This window comes from Akebia trifoliata, chromosome 13 (genome assembly GCF_017979445.1).
Source record: "Akebia trifoliata isolate Shusen 1 chromosome 13, ASM1797944v1, whole genome shotgun sequence".
NCBI lineage: Eukaryota > Viridiplantae > Streptophyta > Magnoliopsida > Ranunculales > Lardizabalaceae > Akebia > Akebia trifoliata.
In genome coordinates, this window is record NC_141387.1 from 2,046,024 (window position 1) to 2,062,679 (window position 16,656).

Sequence of the window (16,656 nt, forward strand, 5' to 3'; positions counted from 1 at the left end):
TAGTGGAATTTTTGGTATTCACATGTATGTATCAATTTCGATTTTGGAATTTTGTTTTGCATACACATACGTGAGTTACCAATTCGATTTGGGTTTTAATATGTTTTGTCAATTATGATTTTGGAAATTTTCGATGCCATGTGAATATTCAATTCAATTTTATTTCATGAATTTTGGTTTCCACGTGTATATATATTTCTAGATGTTGGATTCTTGAATTTCGAATTTATTGTAAGCATGTGATTCTAAATTTTGCTATTGACAACATTTTGTTTTGATATTGGATTTTTTGTTGGTCAAAACTTTATGTAAATATTATTGAATAATTTTGAGAAATATAAATTTTATTAATTTTGCAGTTACCAAAGTAGTCTTAATTAGTAAAATTTATTAAATATCTAATTTTATTAAATTTAGTCATCGGGATGGCATTAAGGAACAATAATCTTTACAGTTGCAGACTCAATTAAGTACATGAGATTATTCTAAAGAAGAATTTAATTTAACTAATTGAATTCTGGATAAGGTAATATAATCTATATAATTTTACAGAACTAGGATTGAATACTCAAAAATAATAAAACTAACTGAATAAATTATATAAATTATGTTAGCCTTATAGGGTGAATAAAATCAATTCTTACCTTTAAGTGAGTGAATAATAAATATACATAGTTTAACCCAATGATAAATTTATGTGATATTAATGAGTTCATCATTATTTAATACAATTCAAAGTACCAACTAGAGTATTATCCTTATAAAAAAAATTTCTTGAATTGTTCCATTCTCATGCGTCCTTGTCAGATCGAATTTTTTAAAATGGTATGAGCATATCCAATTCACTCTAGGAGTTCAGGATCTTGACCTAGGATTTATTTCTGCAAGACTTGCTGAATTAATTGAGAACAGTATGGTAGAAAAAGAAAACTTGATTCTTGCTTGAGAAAGATCAAATAGGTTTAGTTTGATTTTCATGAGGATGACTATCGGTAATGACATCAAGACATCCCTACCTCCGACTAACAACACGTAAGAGTACCTGAAGAACGTATAAAAAAAGTTTAAATATGTTGATAAATCACTTGAGGGCACATTGATGGCTCAGTTGACAACTATGAAGTACAATGGGGGCCGAGGAATACAAGACGACATCCTAAACATGACAGACAAGGCTGCAAAGTTAAAAACATTAAGAATTAGCGTAAACGACTCCTTCCTGGTTTAGTTCATCATCAACTCCTTCCCAACTCAGTTCAGATCTTTCAAGATCTACTATAACACTAATAAAGATAAGTTGATTGTGAACGAACTGACTAACATGTACATTTAAGAAGATATGAGATTAAAACAAGAAGAAAAACAATTTGTTTTTGTGATGATTCAAGGAACAAAGACGAAATGAGGAATATCAAGGAAATGGAAAAAAATTTAATAAGAAAAAAATAAAACACCACAAAATGCAAATAAGGCTAAAGGGAAGAACAATAATAATGTCAATTATTATTTTTGTGGCAAGATGGGACACATAAAGAAGGACTGCGTTAAACGTAAAAGTTGGTTAAAAAATAAAGGTATGTTTATTTCTTTTGTATGTTATGAATCAAATTTAGCTGAAGTACTTCTGATACTTGGTGGATTTATTTTAAAGTCACAACTCACATTTTGAAGTGATTATGTAATTGACATTAATATTAATACTAAATAAAAGTTTGTTTCTGTTTGTAATTATATTATTCATATTTAGTTTGGATTTAAGTGATACAGGAAATGTCTTGACAAGACAAATAAAAGGGACATGATTAAAGATTTATATCAGATAAGGTATTGATTGTGTGATATATGAAAAAAAGTATGACATGGATGACATACAACTACCATTACTCATATTAATATTTAATCGAATTTTATATTGGGAATATTCATGATTTTAAAAAGCACGATTACATATAAAATGTTTTCAATTATATAATTCTAAAGTTGAGTAATTTTCAAAACATTTTTAAAACTCACTATTAGCACAATCGGTTTAATGAGCCAAGTGGGAGAATGCTAGAAACCCATGAACATGTAGCCTCATTGACTTTGGTCAAGTTGACCTCCACGATTTTGTTTCAAAAACGTATAAGGATTTTATGATATTTAAGAATATCAATATTAATAGAATCTCAACATAATTAGAATTTTATATTCTTTAAAAATTAGTAGGAGACCTTGATGGATAGGAAAACTACTAAAATAATAATTCTAAGTACTTAACCTTCATGTATAAGAGGGGATCGACTACCTCATATTGAGCACGTTAACACATAACGTTTTGTGGAGAAACAACAAATAAGAATAATGATATCCATCAATCACTAACCCAATCGATCCACATAGAAAAAGGGGGAATGTGAGTCTAATAATAAAATGGATCAAATTCGATTAGGGTTTCGAAAGTTATAAGGAATGCAGATTAAAGTATGCACCTCCAACATATTGAATCAAAGATTAAATTACGATGGCACAAGGTAAATAACCATACCCTATTTTTTAATTTAACATAAATATGTATGTTTGAAATATGCATTGATTAGTTTCTATTAGGATAATGAAAATCATGTTGAATATTTCAATGTGTAAATTTTACAACAAAGGGCCCACTCTCCCCAACTACCAATTCTCTTTATATGTTTTCATAGAAACTTCTCAGTCTTTAACCTTTCTTTTCCCCATCACCACCCACTCTTTCTCACAAACACCATCACAATGAAGATTCCTGAACCTGAAGATCAAGTAGTCCTCCATCAACCTCTCCTAAAATCCAATCAATTACCACCATCATCTCTGCCATACGTTGATGCTCAACATCAGCACTACCACCATATAGAATCTCCTCCTACTCCTCAACATAATGAGCTCAATCGACTTGAACTCATACTAACAAACACACAGATAACAAGCTTCGAAAGAATTAGATTAGCCACCATTGTTGAACTAAAGCTACTCTTCTATCTAGCCTCGCCAGCCGTTATGGTCTACATGATTAACTATCTCATGTCCATGTCCACACGAATATTTGCTGGTCATCTTGGCAATCTTGAACTCGCAGCAGCTTCACTTGGTAACACTGGTATTCAAGTCTTCGCCTACGGACTGATGGTACATCACATAGCACCTAATACTCTGTCTTTCTCTATATAGATATGAATCAGAGTTACAAAAATCTACCATTTAAATCACTATTTCAATAGTTGTCCATTAAATCACAATTTAAAGAAAAAAAAGAGACGATTATTCGTTATTTAGTAGACGATTTTTTGAAAAACAATTCTGATTATTTTTATTTTTAGCATTTTTAACTGTTATTTATAATTTAATATATTAAGTTAATATTATTTTTGCATTTTTTTTGTAATTAAAACAAATATTTTTAATTTATCCAATGTTTTCCCAACTTTATTGATCTTTCACCGACTTTCTATTTTATTTTTTTTTTAGAAGTTTTTATTTTGGGCAGCTCTATTTGCACCCACCTTTGTGCCTAATGCATCCACTTTCTTCTATTCAAATATACAATCTAGTGATCCACGCCAAAATGTGTTTTTGTGGGTGCAGTGAGCACAAATGATGGGTCTAAATAGTCTGATCCTTTTGTTACTTTGTCAATAAGGATACGATTCACTACATAACATATAACATCATTTTTGATATTTATAGCTTGGAATGGGTAGTGCTGTTGAGACTCTATGTGGACAAGCCTATGGAGCCCGAAAATATGAAATGCTAGGTGTCTATCTTCAAAGATCAACGGTTGTCCTTATGGCAACTGGCGTCCCACTTGCAATAATCTACATATTTTCGAAACCACTCTTGATTTTACTTGGAGAATCAACAGCAATTGCAGGAGCTGCAGCTGTGTTTGTTTACGGATTAATTCCGCAAATATTTGCATACGCAGCTAACTTCCCTATACAGAAATTCTTGCAAGCTCAGAGCATCGTAGCTCCTAGTGCTTATATATCAACGGTTACGTTAGTGGTGCATTTATTCTTAAGTTGGTTCGTGGTGTACAAGATCGGTCTTGGGTTGATTGGTGTTTCTTTGGTGTTGAGCTTGTCTTGGTGGATTGTTGTGGTGGCCCAGTTTATTTATATCCTAAAGAGTGAACGATGTAAGTACACGTGGGCTGGATTCTCTTTACAAGCCTTTTCTGGGTTGCCAGAATTCTTGAGGTTATCTATAGCTTCAGCTGTTATGCTCTGTTTGGAGACTTGGTATTTTCAGATTCTAGTTTTGATTGCTGGGTTGCTCAAGAATCCTGAGCTGGCGTTAGATTCTCTCTCTATTTGGTAAGAAAACTTGGAAACCTATTTTTTTATGTGTAGATTCTTTTTTTTATGTGAACTGATACTCCAATCAAAAAATGCCACGTCTTCTGATGTGAAACCTAAACACAAAAAAAATCAACCTGAATGATGATTTATAGCTATTTGATCTTGGTATCTTAAAAATTGCTTGAAAGAATTTAATTAAGATGATCTTTTGTGAGTGAGGTCCACCAAGAGGTTCAACATGGCCCCACAGCTCTAAAATCGTAGGCCGCATAAAAGTTAACAAAGTCCAAACAAGTCCATGGTATATCAACTCGACAAAGCCTAAATATAAGTCCGATCCATTGCCTACAAAGATATTTGTTTATTAAAAAAAAAATTAAAATTTTGGAACTGAGAGTAAAAATATTATCATATTTCACAATGAATTAAGGGATCAATTAATTTGTCATTTCGTGGAATAAATCATTTAACCCCTAATTCTAATAATTTTATAAATTATTTTGCAAAAAATTGAGAGAATTTGTTGTTGTTGTTGTTATATACATAAAGCATGTCCTTGAAGATGAGACCGACTAGGGCCACGGGACCAAAAAAACAGAATTTAATGCTAAAGGGAGGTACAGAGGACAAAACTTTAAGAACTCTGAAATTTATATCTCAGAAACATTATTTCACGTGGAAGTTGTGATGTTTGATTGCAAATGTGATAATCCAACCACCTTTAGTATGATTTTAAATCTTACTAAGTTAGCAAAGTTTTAACATCTATGGTGGGACCCATGAATTAAACACCGTCAGATTAAACTTGAAATTAAATGTGCAGCACAACAATATCTGGTTTGGTTTTCATGATTTCAGTTGGATTCAACGCAGCTGCAAGGTTCGTCATTTGTTAAAGATAACTTTTTATTTGGACCGTCAGATTGGATGACCATTTAAATATTTGACTAAAGATTCTTCTGTTTTATTGACTTTATTATACGTTACAGTGTCAGGGTGAGTAACGAACTTGGGGCGGGGAATCCGAAGTCAGCAGCGTTTTCAGTGCTGGTTGTGACTTTGCTGTCATTCATCATATCGGTGATTGCTGCAATCGTAGTGCTCCAATTTCGCCACGTCATCAGCTACGCTTTCACAGAAGGTGAAACAGTAGCAAATGCAGTCTCAGAGCTCTGTCCTCTTCTAGCCATCACTCTTATCCTCAATGGGATCCAACCCGTTTTATCTGGTAAGAACTTACTACCTTATGTACTAGATCAAAATGGTTTGTTATCTATTACACACAAATCTCGAGGTGACAAGATGAAAGTAGTTATTTATTAATTTTGATTTATTTGATAATGAAGGTGTGGCTGTGGGATGTGGATGGCAATCTTTTGTGGCTTATGTGAACGTTGGATGTTATTATGTGGTTGGAATCCCTTTAGGGGCTCTGCTGGGCTTCAAGTTCGATCTTGGTGCTAAGGTACAACCTACACTAACTTATGATTCAATGCTTCGGTCTTGTATGTCATGGTTTTAAAACTCGTTTTGACTCGTCTTGGACTAGATGTCCGATTTATTTGGGCCGTCTCGGATGAAATTTTTAAAAAATGCCTTAAAATTAGAACAAACTATGTCAACTTGTCAACTCGTCTCGTTGGTGGACGATACCAAGACAACTTGGACAAGTGGTCTTAGTTTCGACAAGATTTAAAACCATGTTGTATGTATGTGTAGGGAGTATGGTCAGGGATGATTGGGGGAACTGCGTTGCAGACAATCATTTTGATATGGGTCACGTATCGAACGGACTGGAAAAAAGAGGTAATTTTCGTTATCATCTTGATCTTTTATTTTTATGAGTCAACTTAAAGTTAGCCATGGGGAATAGCTTGATCTTAATAGTTTGAATTACCAATCAAAGCTGTTTTCAATGTGTGGGCCCATCAAAATGTGGGTCAAAGTGTTCAGGATTCTAACATCTTCTAACCATCTTTTAAGTTTATTAAATTTATAATACTTGTAAAACTATTATATTTTTAGTCATTTTATCTATTGCAAAACAATTCATAGATTAACAGTTATTGTATTTAAAAAGAAAAAGAAAAAGTTTAAAGAAACTATCTTTACTGAGAGTTGAGAGAGAAAGATACACAGATAGATACAATCAACATGACAACAATAAAAAAAAAATTGACAAATAATAAATATTACAAATAAAAAAGTATTTATGATTCCTATTCATTTTCACGTCAAGATGTGCATATAAGATCACTCCAACACGACTCTTTATAAAATATTATAAAATTCTTATATAAAATAATAATATTATACCAATAATGACAAATCATACAAATAATAATTCTTTTTTTGAGATAATCTTTTTGTTTTTTTCAAAATGAGAGATTATCCTCCCAAGTGTCTAAAAAAAATAGTGGTATACAAATTTTCCATTATTTTGATTTTTGATAGGGTCTATTTCGAAAAAAATGAATATTCATGTAGGAGTGGGTCTCAGATATAATACTTTTCTTTAGTAACCAATTAATCTATAGAACCTTCACTTTTTGACAATTCAATCAAAGAACCAGATTGATCAAAGACTGTGTTATGACCATCTGATCAGATTGATCTTTTGAAATAGTTCTCTCGTAGTTTACGATAAATGTATGTCATGTTGTATGGGATAATTTGTATCTTTCGTTAATGATGAAAATTGGATTTTACAGGTTGATGAATCAATGAAACGGTTAGATAAGTGGGAGGGCAAGAAAGAAGCTGTTCTACAGTAGTGAAGAAACTCTTCTTCTTGGTGTGGGTGTGGGTGTGGGGGTGGGGGTGAGAGAGAGAGAGAGAGAGTCTAACATCAATCACCATAAAGTTTCTTGCCACTAAACTAGTGGTCCAGCTCTTGAGTCTGAATCAACAGATAAGTGGGCACATGAATCTTGGTAATGGGTGGGACCCATCTCTCTACTTTGATTGGAAAAAAAAAATCAAGATTCATAAGGTGGCTTTGAATTTGCTTAGTGAGTTGTGGAAGAACTTGAATTTGAGTATGATTTGATCGGATTTATTTCTTTTTCTTCTTAAATATTTTATGTTATTCTTAAATAATTTCCTTTTTTCAAGGGTATGAAGTTCGTTTGTTTTATATTATTCTTTTTTTTATTTATTTTCAAACCCTTAAAAAAACATCAATAAAAAAATAAAAAATAAAAAATTCTGCCACTTGTCACTCATTCAAGTAATCTGATCTCATTAAAGTTGGTCCCACTCCTAGTAGAATCTAGGAATGCAATCTGATTGGTGATGCCTCACCAATGAACTTGTAGCATATTTCACCATGATCCACGCCCATGCCTTAGAAAACAATGTTTCCATGAAAATTGTTGAACAAGTGGAGTGGTGAAATAACTGTATATTACTTATGAATACAATTGATTTTACCAACAATAATCAAATTCTAATAAAATTCACAAGGAAATACAAAATTGTCTAAATTACCCCAATAATTGAACTCCTCTTCTAGTAAGCCTTAAAACGGATTGGATTAGGGACGGATGACTCGGATCTTACTAACTCAAATCATATCCAAATATTTTTAGCTTTCATTAAACCTATATTCAGATTTGACTGAATTAATTGAATTGGATCAGTCATATACTTTCAAATCATTTCAAGCGAATTTAGGACCTTTCTCTTTTGAAAGAGTAGCCCAAACTACTATACTCAATATTTATTGGTTGATGAAAAATAACTCGAAAAATATATAAATATAACAAATAAAATAATACATCATTCGGATATAGAAAGATATATAAATATATCCAATCCGAATCCGACTTAAGTCAAGAGACATTAACCCATATTTTAATTCGGATCTATTTGAAGGAATCATACCCGTTAAAATAGGATTCAGATCACTCGGATTTCGGATAAAATCCGACTAGGACTGCAACTCGGGCGGATTGGGGGTCAACCCGTGCTCAACCCAAACTTGACAAACACCAACCTATGCCCTTACTCAACCCAACCTCGGACTTAAAATTCTCAACCCGAATCCTACCCAAATCAGGTTGTTCGGGTTAATTCATTTCTCATTAATACTAGGTAATTTAGTACAGGTAAGGGTTTATATAAAGATAAGTGGTGTGTAAAAGAACTTAAAATTTACAATTATTTTTCTTAAAACTATTTCAAAAGTTTATATAAATAAAATTATAAGTAAATTTAAAGAGAGAAGAAAAATAGTGAGATTAACTAAACTAATCATTTTTATTAATAATCATCATTTTAAAGAAAAATATATATTTAAAATTGTGATATAATCATTGTATGACAATATAAATTACACTTAAAATAAAACATTAATAACAAAAATTGATTATTTATCTAATGAAAATAATCATAGTAATTTTTATATATAGATAAATAAAAGCAAACATATTGAAATATGAATTATAAGTGTGAAAGAAACCAAGATAAGAAATATTTTTAAATTATAATCGTATTAAGTTCGGGTTCGGAAAAATTGGATAGGCCGATACTCTTTGTCCGCACCTAACCCAATTTCAGTCGGGCATTCTTTTTTTTTTTTTACCCGAACCTGACGCCTATCCCACGCAAACTCTGCCCATACATAACCCAAGGTTGGGTTCAACCAATTGGATTTTGCTCTCCCAAGTTGCAGTCCTAACTTCTAGAAACCTTACAATATTACTTTTGCATATATCATTGTCAGAACATCTCCAACGGTCTCTCAAATTGAGATGGCAATTCCAAAATTTGAAATAGCACGTCCCAAAATGACGTCTCAAATATAACATATACTAAAATCGATACTATATCTAACCTTAATTTCAGCATATCTCATAATTTGCTAAAGTGGCTTTTAGGTAATAAAAGTGGGGTTTTAAATTATTTTTTGACCAAATTGCCATTAAAACAAATGAACAAATACTTTTGGAGTTAATTTTGTTTTACCAAATTGCCACCCAAAGCAAACAAATGGCATTTTTTTGAGATGCATTGGAGCGCTTCATTTCAAATTTGACATTTTTTCACTTTTTGATATCAAAAACTAAAAATTTTAACAGCAATTTTAGCATTACCATTGCTCTTAGCTTCAACTAGTTCTTTATCTTTGCTCTTTTCTAGGCTCTGTTAGAAGAGTAAAAGACAATGCTTCAATTTGAACCAAAAGAAAATTTCGCATAACTAATATCACTCAAAACAGCTTCATCCATGTGATAAATATAATCTTCATAGATTGAAATTTTTTTGATACAACACGAGAAAAAATGGTTTCTTTGCCTTTCCTCCTCCAGTTTAACACAAAAAATTAAAAAACATGAAACTACTTGTTCATGAACTACAACCCAACCCAACCAAAGAGAGAGAGGTAAGAAGGGATAACATGAAGCCTACAAAAACATGGTCAACGTTAGAACACGACGAATAGTTCACAAAAGCTTTGGTTGGGAAACACAAGATCTGGTAAACATTTACTATTGTGGACCAGGATCGCTTGTTAACAAAAAGGTATAGGGGAATCAAAAGCAAAAAATAAATATATCGAACAAAAAAATTTGAGAAAAACATGCCTCTGTTTGGGAAACTACCACCTCAGTCTGATTGCATGTTGTCGGGGGTGTGGGGCTGATCAGGGCCCTTGGTGTCTTCTGGTCCTGGAGGAGAGGCCCCGGATCTCAAAATATTTTTACATTTCCTGAAATGGAGTCAATCAAAGCAGAGAGGAAGCATTAGTAGAACAAACTATGAAGATATTAGATTACAGTATGATCCTATCTTAACATATAAAAAGAAAAGAAACGAAAACAGTCCATGGAGGGGTATGATTCAAGGATGAGAATCCCATATACGTTACATATTTCAAAATAGCCCAACCAAATTAGTATCAAAACCAGTAGGATGTGCTTGATTTAGGTTATGATCACCAAATTGGCTGGTATTAACTATGACCTATTGAATAGTGGATCCACTGCGCATGTACCACAAGTACAGGTATGCCATTTAAATAGGGCAGGCATAAGATGGGTTGGATTTTGTCCAAAATCTGAGTGATATGAATCCAAATTTTTTGGGTTAGTAGACCTGAATTAAAAAATGGGTTGATGCCCCTTCCCAAGTCAAATCCATGTCGGATACAGATCCTACTAGATCCGAATGATATATTTATGTTTTTCAAAAACTCTTTTTCTACTACTTAAATATAACATGAATTCTTATAAAATGAAAGAATAATAATCGTAAAATAGAATAATATAGCAATTAGAAAAGAAATATAGCAAGAAAATATTGAATGGCCTGATATTATCAGGCCTGACTGATCCGAATGAAGTAATTTGGCCATGTCGGATTCGGATCTAGTGAAGGCAAAATGGTTTGGATATGGCAAAATACCAGCCAAGTATTTTTTTGGATATTGATATACTCAGATCCAGCCCGAACCCAACCCATTTTAAGCCCTAGTTTTAAATAACTGCAGTTCGTATTTTTTTCGACAGTAGGAGCCAAGATTTCCCGAGTATCAAATAGTAATATGAGAACAATACATGTCTAGTGCTTCTGTCATCTTCTTGATTTCAGTTGACCATAGTATTGGGTCAGTGTTCTTGGGTAATGAATCCTGTTGTTGTGTCTTCTCCCGAAGCCACTGCTCTGCTTTGTTGCATTCGTTAGTGACCTACAATCAGGAAAACATCAGAACTGTTGATTGGGTAATCAAATCCCTCATTCATCACTGAATTTATTGAATTAAGGTTTGTACCGCATCTCTCTCATTGGTCGGAAGTGATTTCACAGCCATTCGATTATCCACAATGCAGTTTAACAAATCCCTTGTAGCTTGGGCTCTGGCTTCTTCATCTTTATATCGGTTTTCTATAGGATCCACCAACTATGGGCCAAAAAAGAAAAGTGCAACACATCATCGTTAATGAAAAAGAAAGACAAAGCAGATAGACAGAATTCTGGAATAAATCAAAATGTTAAATCACCTTCTTAAGATCCTCCAATTTGCCAGTATAAACCTTTTCAGATTCATCATCTCCATCCTCATAAAGCCATTCTTCGGTCTGTTGTAGGTTTCTGGAAATCCCTTCCCTCTCCGAATCATTTGCGAAACTCCGATATGTACTAAAAAGCTGTTCACATCTTTTTGTATTAATCCAAAGAACACAACTGGAAGTAGACTCAATCATTGTTGGTAACTCAACCTTAATAGTGTTTTCTAGAAAGACTAGACAGAGTTTGACTCGGAACAGTTGCTAGAAGGGCTTCAAAGGAAGATAATAACTACTTTATTTGAACTTTGGAGTTGTACCTTATTGCGCATCTCGTAAACATAAGCTTCAAGGGCATTCTTTTTGTCTTTGGTTTGCTCCATTATTATATCCTGTTGTACCAACTGACGTTCTTTCTCTTGAGCTTCTGCTAACTCGGCTTTGGTCATCCCGCCATATACAGTCTCGCTGACAGATATCTCAAGTCTCCTAGAGGACTTTCTATTCTTCTTTCCATCAGGCTGCATATGGTAGTGGCAGTCAGTGGTTTTCACATTCCTTTCCACAACTAATATGAGGCAAAACAGGCACAAGAAACCTAGTAAAAAAATTCTCTGAATTATTCTAAAGAATTTGTAAAATGCTCAGAATTCGGGGTTAGCCGATTACATCGGCAAAATGCCGAATTAATCGACGATTCCCCAATTAATTGTTGAACATTGTAACATTTTTACCCTTCACCTTGAAAATTTTATTTTATTCAAACATAAAGAAGATAGGATTTTTAGAGAGGTTGAAAATGATGAGTTTTGGTAAGAAACCCAAATTTTTGTATAATCTCAGAAATTTTGCCAATTTTTTTACAAAACTTTCCTGAGTTTATCAGAATTAACCAAATTGAACCCCCACTGAACAATTACCGATTCCGATCTTTGTTACTATGACAAGAAATAGATAACCACAAATGCGGAAAGCATGAACACTGTCAAGGAAGATGGACAAATCTATACAATAAAGCACAATTGTTAATAATATTAAGCTCCAAGAGAGTATCTACTCCATTTTCTAAGGTTATTGGTTGTTTGTTTATAGTATAATATCTATGCTTATGGCCCAAGTTTTGTGAGGATAATGCAGCATGTAATTGTACTTTTCTCTTCCAAACCCCCCCCCCCCCCCCCTTCTTTTTTTTTTTTCATTTGCAATTCAAGAAGATGACAAACTACTTATTCACTACCTAAACTTTATGGTTTCATTCTATTAATCTCCTACTACTGGTACATGAAAAGTACCGTATTAGAACTGAAGGCATGGGTGAGGATTCAAGATGTGCAAAGCTACAATTTTCTGCATGATTTCCTACCGTATCGGAAGAAACTCCAGAAGCAAAGTCAGGCTCCACTTTATCCAAATTTGAATTACTGTTGTCACTTGTAACTGGATCATCTACTTGATCTTCTAACAACTGAAGTCAAATCATAATTGCATTGGAGTTATTGAAACTCATGATAGATTTATTCAATATTTTTTTGGTTAAATTACATTAACTAATGAATACAAGGCTTCATACTTACATAAGCTGACTCTACAGAAACAATTCCATGGAGGTTTAGGTGAACTCTGACTTTGATTTTAGCTTTTTCGGCATGGGAAACTTGTATAGGGCCAATCTGCAGAAACAATAAATCAACCATTTAGAGATGGTTGCAAACAATTTCCAGAGACATTCCTGGCTGCAACTCTTATCACAAATAGTGATATAGGCACAGACATGGATATCTGACCAAACAAAAGCGGGAAAAATGATCCACACAGCTAAACAAAATGAAAAAGGAATTATTTCTCCTGATATACTAATTAAGGAAATATGAATGTTGCACAATGTAACTGTAAAAAATGGACTGCTGAGTGGAAACAGAATTCTTGTCTAAGAAGTGAATTCTCATAAAAATTTTGATAATTGAAATCCTTACCTTGGCTAAGACGGTGATGGTGTAAGACAGTCATGAAGCACAAAGGTACCAATGCTTAAGTACAACTAATATGACTTTTTCGAACTTTATAGCATGCTTTATAAAATACAACAAGAGTTCCAATAACACTTGATCCACAAATATTCCTAGTACCCAACAAAAGAAGAGTGTAATGTGCAAGCATACCGTGAAACAACTAATTTTAGGAGAAATGCCTGGAGGCAATTCACTTTGATCAACATAGAATGCTTCCAGATGAAACATACTAGTACGGTGGAACGTAAGAACTTTCAAACTTGGAATGGGTTGATATTTCGGAAACAAAATGCCATTTGACAGAGTGCAAATGGGACCTTCCTCTGATGAGAATCCAATAGAGAAAGGAAATGAATCTTGAACCTGCAAATAATACATAATAAGTAAGGAAACTTAATGAAAGACAAAGACAAGAAAATGTGAAAATAATGATTCAATTGAATCTGCTATGAAGTACGATTCTAGTTGTTGTGAGTAGAACCCTTTCCACCATGATAAATATGAAATTTCGTCAGAGAGAAAACACTTCTTTCAACATTTTAATAAAATAATAAAAGTAAAAGAGATAACCCTAATAATAAACACAAAAGTTTACAGAGAACTTGTTATGTTCAGACCACATAAACAAATACAACATTAGGTGGGAAAATTCGTAACAACAGAGCTAATGAATATGGGGTTTTCATTGGGATTCTGTTTGTGAGGGTAGAGTGTACGGCAGTACTTTTGTGTTTTTCTTTTCTTTCTTTTCTTGTTGTCATTGTTATGTTCTTGGTGAGTCTTCTCGAGCTCCTTTCGTCTACTTTGATTTTCTAATCCATCAAAAATAATAATAAACTTCATGCTACTAAAAAGAAGATGATAATAATAATAATAATAATAATAATAATAAATGTTTACCTATTTAAAAAAAAACAATAAAAAAAAAATATCAGGTATAAATTTGACAAAACAAAACACCATTTTTTTATGGGTAAGCTGGTCTTGAACCCACGACCACTAAGTTGTTTTGCAATGCGCCAAACCAACTGAGCTATGAGTCTAAGCCCACAGAACAAAACACCAAGAATAACCTACTTAAAGACTAGATACAAGTCACAACCAACAAGAAATTCACTAACATTTTTTTTTCCCTTAAAAAAAGAAAAGAAAAGAGGATTCCCTCAAAGGGATAAAGAAGAAAACACGATAACAATCCAAAAATAGTCAACAGTGTTATTCAATAAAGATGATAAAATTGAAAGTTGTACACACTGGATTAAATCTAAATTAATTTTAACACTGAGCTACTAAAAGAAAAAAAGGATAAGACGTGGAGAACCAAGGCCATTAATTTATTCACAAGATAAAGTGCTCATAAGATCAGTGTCACAAATTCCTTAAATAACAATAAAATGACAAAATACAAGGGAAGCTTCGCATGTAAAAAACCAATTTGCATTCACAGATGGTAAAAATAAAGATAGCATAAAACAAGGCAATTTTTATCAAAATGCAGACCTCATAATCTCTGACACGGAATATCGGGCTAAGCATAGCACACTGAAGTGCACATCCACGTGCCATGCACTCGCTTGCATTCAATGTTCGGCTGGGCTCTCTCTTGAACAGAGAAGCTAACACTCTCATGATAGCTGGTATACGAGACCCTGACCCAACAAGCTCAACTGAGTGGATCTTGTCTACTTCCAAACCTGTATCAGCCAAAGCCTTAATACAAGGAATTGTAATCCTCTCTAGCAAACCTGATGATAGCTTCTCAAACTCTTCCCTTTTAATAAAACCCTTCACATCTTTCTCATCCATTAAACACTCAATATTCAATTGAGCCTCAGCATTTGCACTCAAGACCTTCTTCAGTTTCTCACATGCTGTCCTGAGCCTAAAGCATGCCCTCACATTAGAATAAACATCAATATTATACTGCTCCTTAAACTGAGAAGCAAAATAATTAAACAAAACCTCATCGAAATCTCTCCCTCCTAAGCTTCTATCAAAAGCATGAGAAACAATCTTCATATGACCAGGTTCAAATGATGCAACCGCAACCTGGGTGTCACAATGACCGATGTCAATGAAAACAACGTAAGTGGGGCCAACATTAGTGAAATCCGTCTTGTAAATCCCATAACCAAGGGCAGTTGCAGTGCATTCGTGCATCAACCTCAACGGTTTCAATCCTGCTATTGTCGCAGCATTCAAATAAGCCCGTCTCTGCAAATCGGTGAAGTAAGATGGAATTCCGATCACACAATCGGAAATTGATGTTTCCAAATTCTTCTCCGTAATGTCTTTCAAATGCAATAAGAGCATTGCCAAGATTTGTACTGGAGTGAACGTATGGGTCTCACCCATATATTGCAAATGAATCAAAATGCAACCATCGGGACCTTCAGAGGTCTCAAAAGGGAATAATCGAAGTTCATCTTGGACATTTGGCTGTTTATAATTCAAACCAACCAATCTCTTCACTTGAGATATTGTGGACTTTGGGTTCATCAATGCTGACGCTGCTCCCGCTGAACCCAAGAACCGTTGCTTCTCACCAAACGAGACCACCGCTGGTGTTTCACGGTTCGATTCATCATTCAATAGAACGTCAATTCCCCGTTGCTTTGCGGCCGCAATGACACAGTTCTCATTTCCAATATCAAATCCCACAACACTCATCTTGATTGTCACCCACAAACATAAGCCTCACGAACTCGACAACAAAATCACTAACAGAAAATGCTAAATGTCATACATTTCATAGATTCTTCTCAACAACCGTATCGATTTTGCAAGTTCAAAAACTCAAACAGGCTGCATCAACACCAAATCACCTTCTAAATTATCAAAAATAAAAATAAAAAACCTAGATTTCAAAATTAACATCTACAACCACAGAAAATCACTTGAATATCATATAAAACGTCATTCAGATAAGAATAGCAGCTCAAATTCAAAGAAAATCGAAATAAAACTAAAAAACCACCAAATATCTCACCAAAATTCGAATTTTTCACAAACAATTAACAACGATAGAAATCCCGATCAAGTAATAAATTCTAACTTCAAAGACACAGATTAGGAGAAAGAAAGAGAGAGAAATAAGAATCGAAATACCTGGCTGAGGAACAACAGAAGAAGAGAAACCCTAGAAATGCAGAAAGTAATAGAGGGATTCGAGGAGATGAGTGGCGGTCGTGTTTGAGAAACAAATATGGTCTTACGCTTCTTCAGGATGAAAAAACAAACCTAACTTCGAAATCTAAATATATATAGAGAGAGAGACTAATGGAGAGAGAACAAGAACGATTTAGAAGAAATCTCGAT

General features: G+C 33.6%; 2 protein-coding genes across 3 annotated transcripts; one reads left to right on the forward strand and one right to left on the reverse strand.

The window, feature by feature from the left end:
• The first annotated feature begins 2,677 nt into the window (after nt 1–2,677).
• Nucleotides 2,678–7,272, forward strand: LOC147387236 (protein DETOXIFICATION 40-like). Its single transcript, XM_086420352.1, has 8 exons — nt 2,678–3,144; nt 3,703–4,334; nt 5,143–5,199; nt 5,309–5,547; nt 5,666–5,784; nt 6,039–6,125; nt 7,031–7,119; nt 7,179–7,272. Exons 1-7 carry the CDS (start codon nt 2,752–2,754, stop codon nt 7,091–7,093), a joined length of 1,590 nt encoding a protein of 529 aa, XP_086276478.1. The 5' UTR covers nt 2,678–2,751; the 3' UTR covers nt 7,094–7,119; nt 7,179–7,272.
• A 2,277-nt stretch (nt 7,273–9,549) lies between these two features.
• On the reverse strand, nt 9,550–16,636 carry LOC147387237 (heat shock protein 70 (Hsp 70) family protein). Of its 2 annotated transcripts, XM_086420818.1 has the most exons (11): nt 16,447–16,636; nt 14,839–16,143; nt 13,489–13,701; nt 12,904–12,999; nt 12,693–12,794; nt 11,650–11,850; nt 11,324–11,470; nt 11,095–11,223; nt 10,880–11,010; nt 9,929–10,032; nt 9,550–9,727 (listed from the first exon to the last, which is right to left on the reverse strand). In XM_086420818.1, exons 2-10 carry the CDS (start codon nt 16,006–16,008, stop codon nt 9,930–9,932), a joined length of 2,292 nt encoding a protein of 763 aa, XP_086276944.1. In that variant the 5' UTR covers nt 16,009–16,143; nt 16,447–16,636; the 3' UTR covers nt 9,550–9,727; nt 9,929. The 2 variants fall into 2 exon arrangements, with proteins under 2 accessions (XP_086276944.1, XP_086276943.1); XM_086420817.1 differs by having other exon boundaries at nt 9,550–10,032; nt 16,447–16,635.
• Between the last annotated feature and the right edge of the window lie 20 nt (nt 16,637–16,656).

What these genes read in the sequence shown, in the direction of transcription:
- LOC147387237 (XM_086420818.1), bottom strand. Translation starts at nt 16,008, where the DNA reads ATGAGTGTTGTGGGATTTGATATTGGAAATGAGAACTGTGTCATTGCG. An exon ending in CGACCAATGAGAGAGATGCG is followed by an intron (nt 11,011 to 11,094) that starts GTACAAACCTTA and finishes TCCTGATTGTAG; the next exon opens with GTCACTAACGAATGCAACAA. An exon ending in ATGACAGAAGCACTAGACAT is followed by an intron (nt 10,033 to 10,879) that starts GTATTGTTCTCA and finishes ACTCCATTTCAG; the next exon opens with GAAATGTAAAAATATTTTGA.
- LOC147387236 (XM_086420352.1), top strand. Translation starts at nt 2,752, where the DNA reads ATGAAGATTCCTGAACCTGAAGATCAAGTAGTCCTCCATCAACCTCTC. An exon ending in TTAGATTCTCTCTCTATTTG is followed by an intron (nt 4,335 to 5,142) that starts GTAAGAAAACTT and finishes TTAAATGTGCAG; the next exon opens with CACAACAATATCTGGTTTGG. An exon ending in GGATTCAACGCAGCTGCAAG is followed by an intron (nt 5,200 to 5,308) that starts GTTCGTCATTTG and finishes TATACGTTACAG; the next exon opens with TGTCAGGGTGAGTAACGAAC.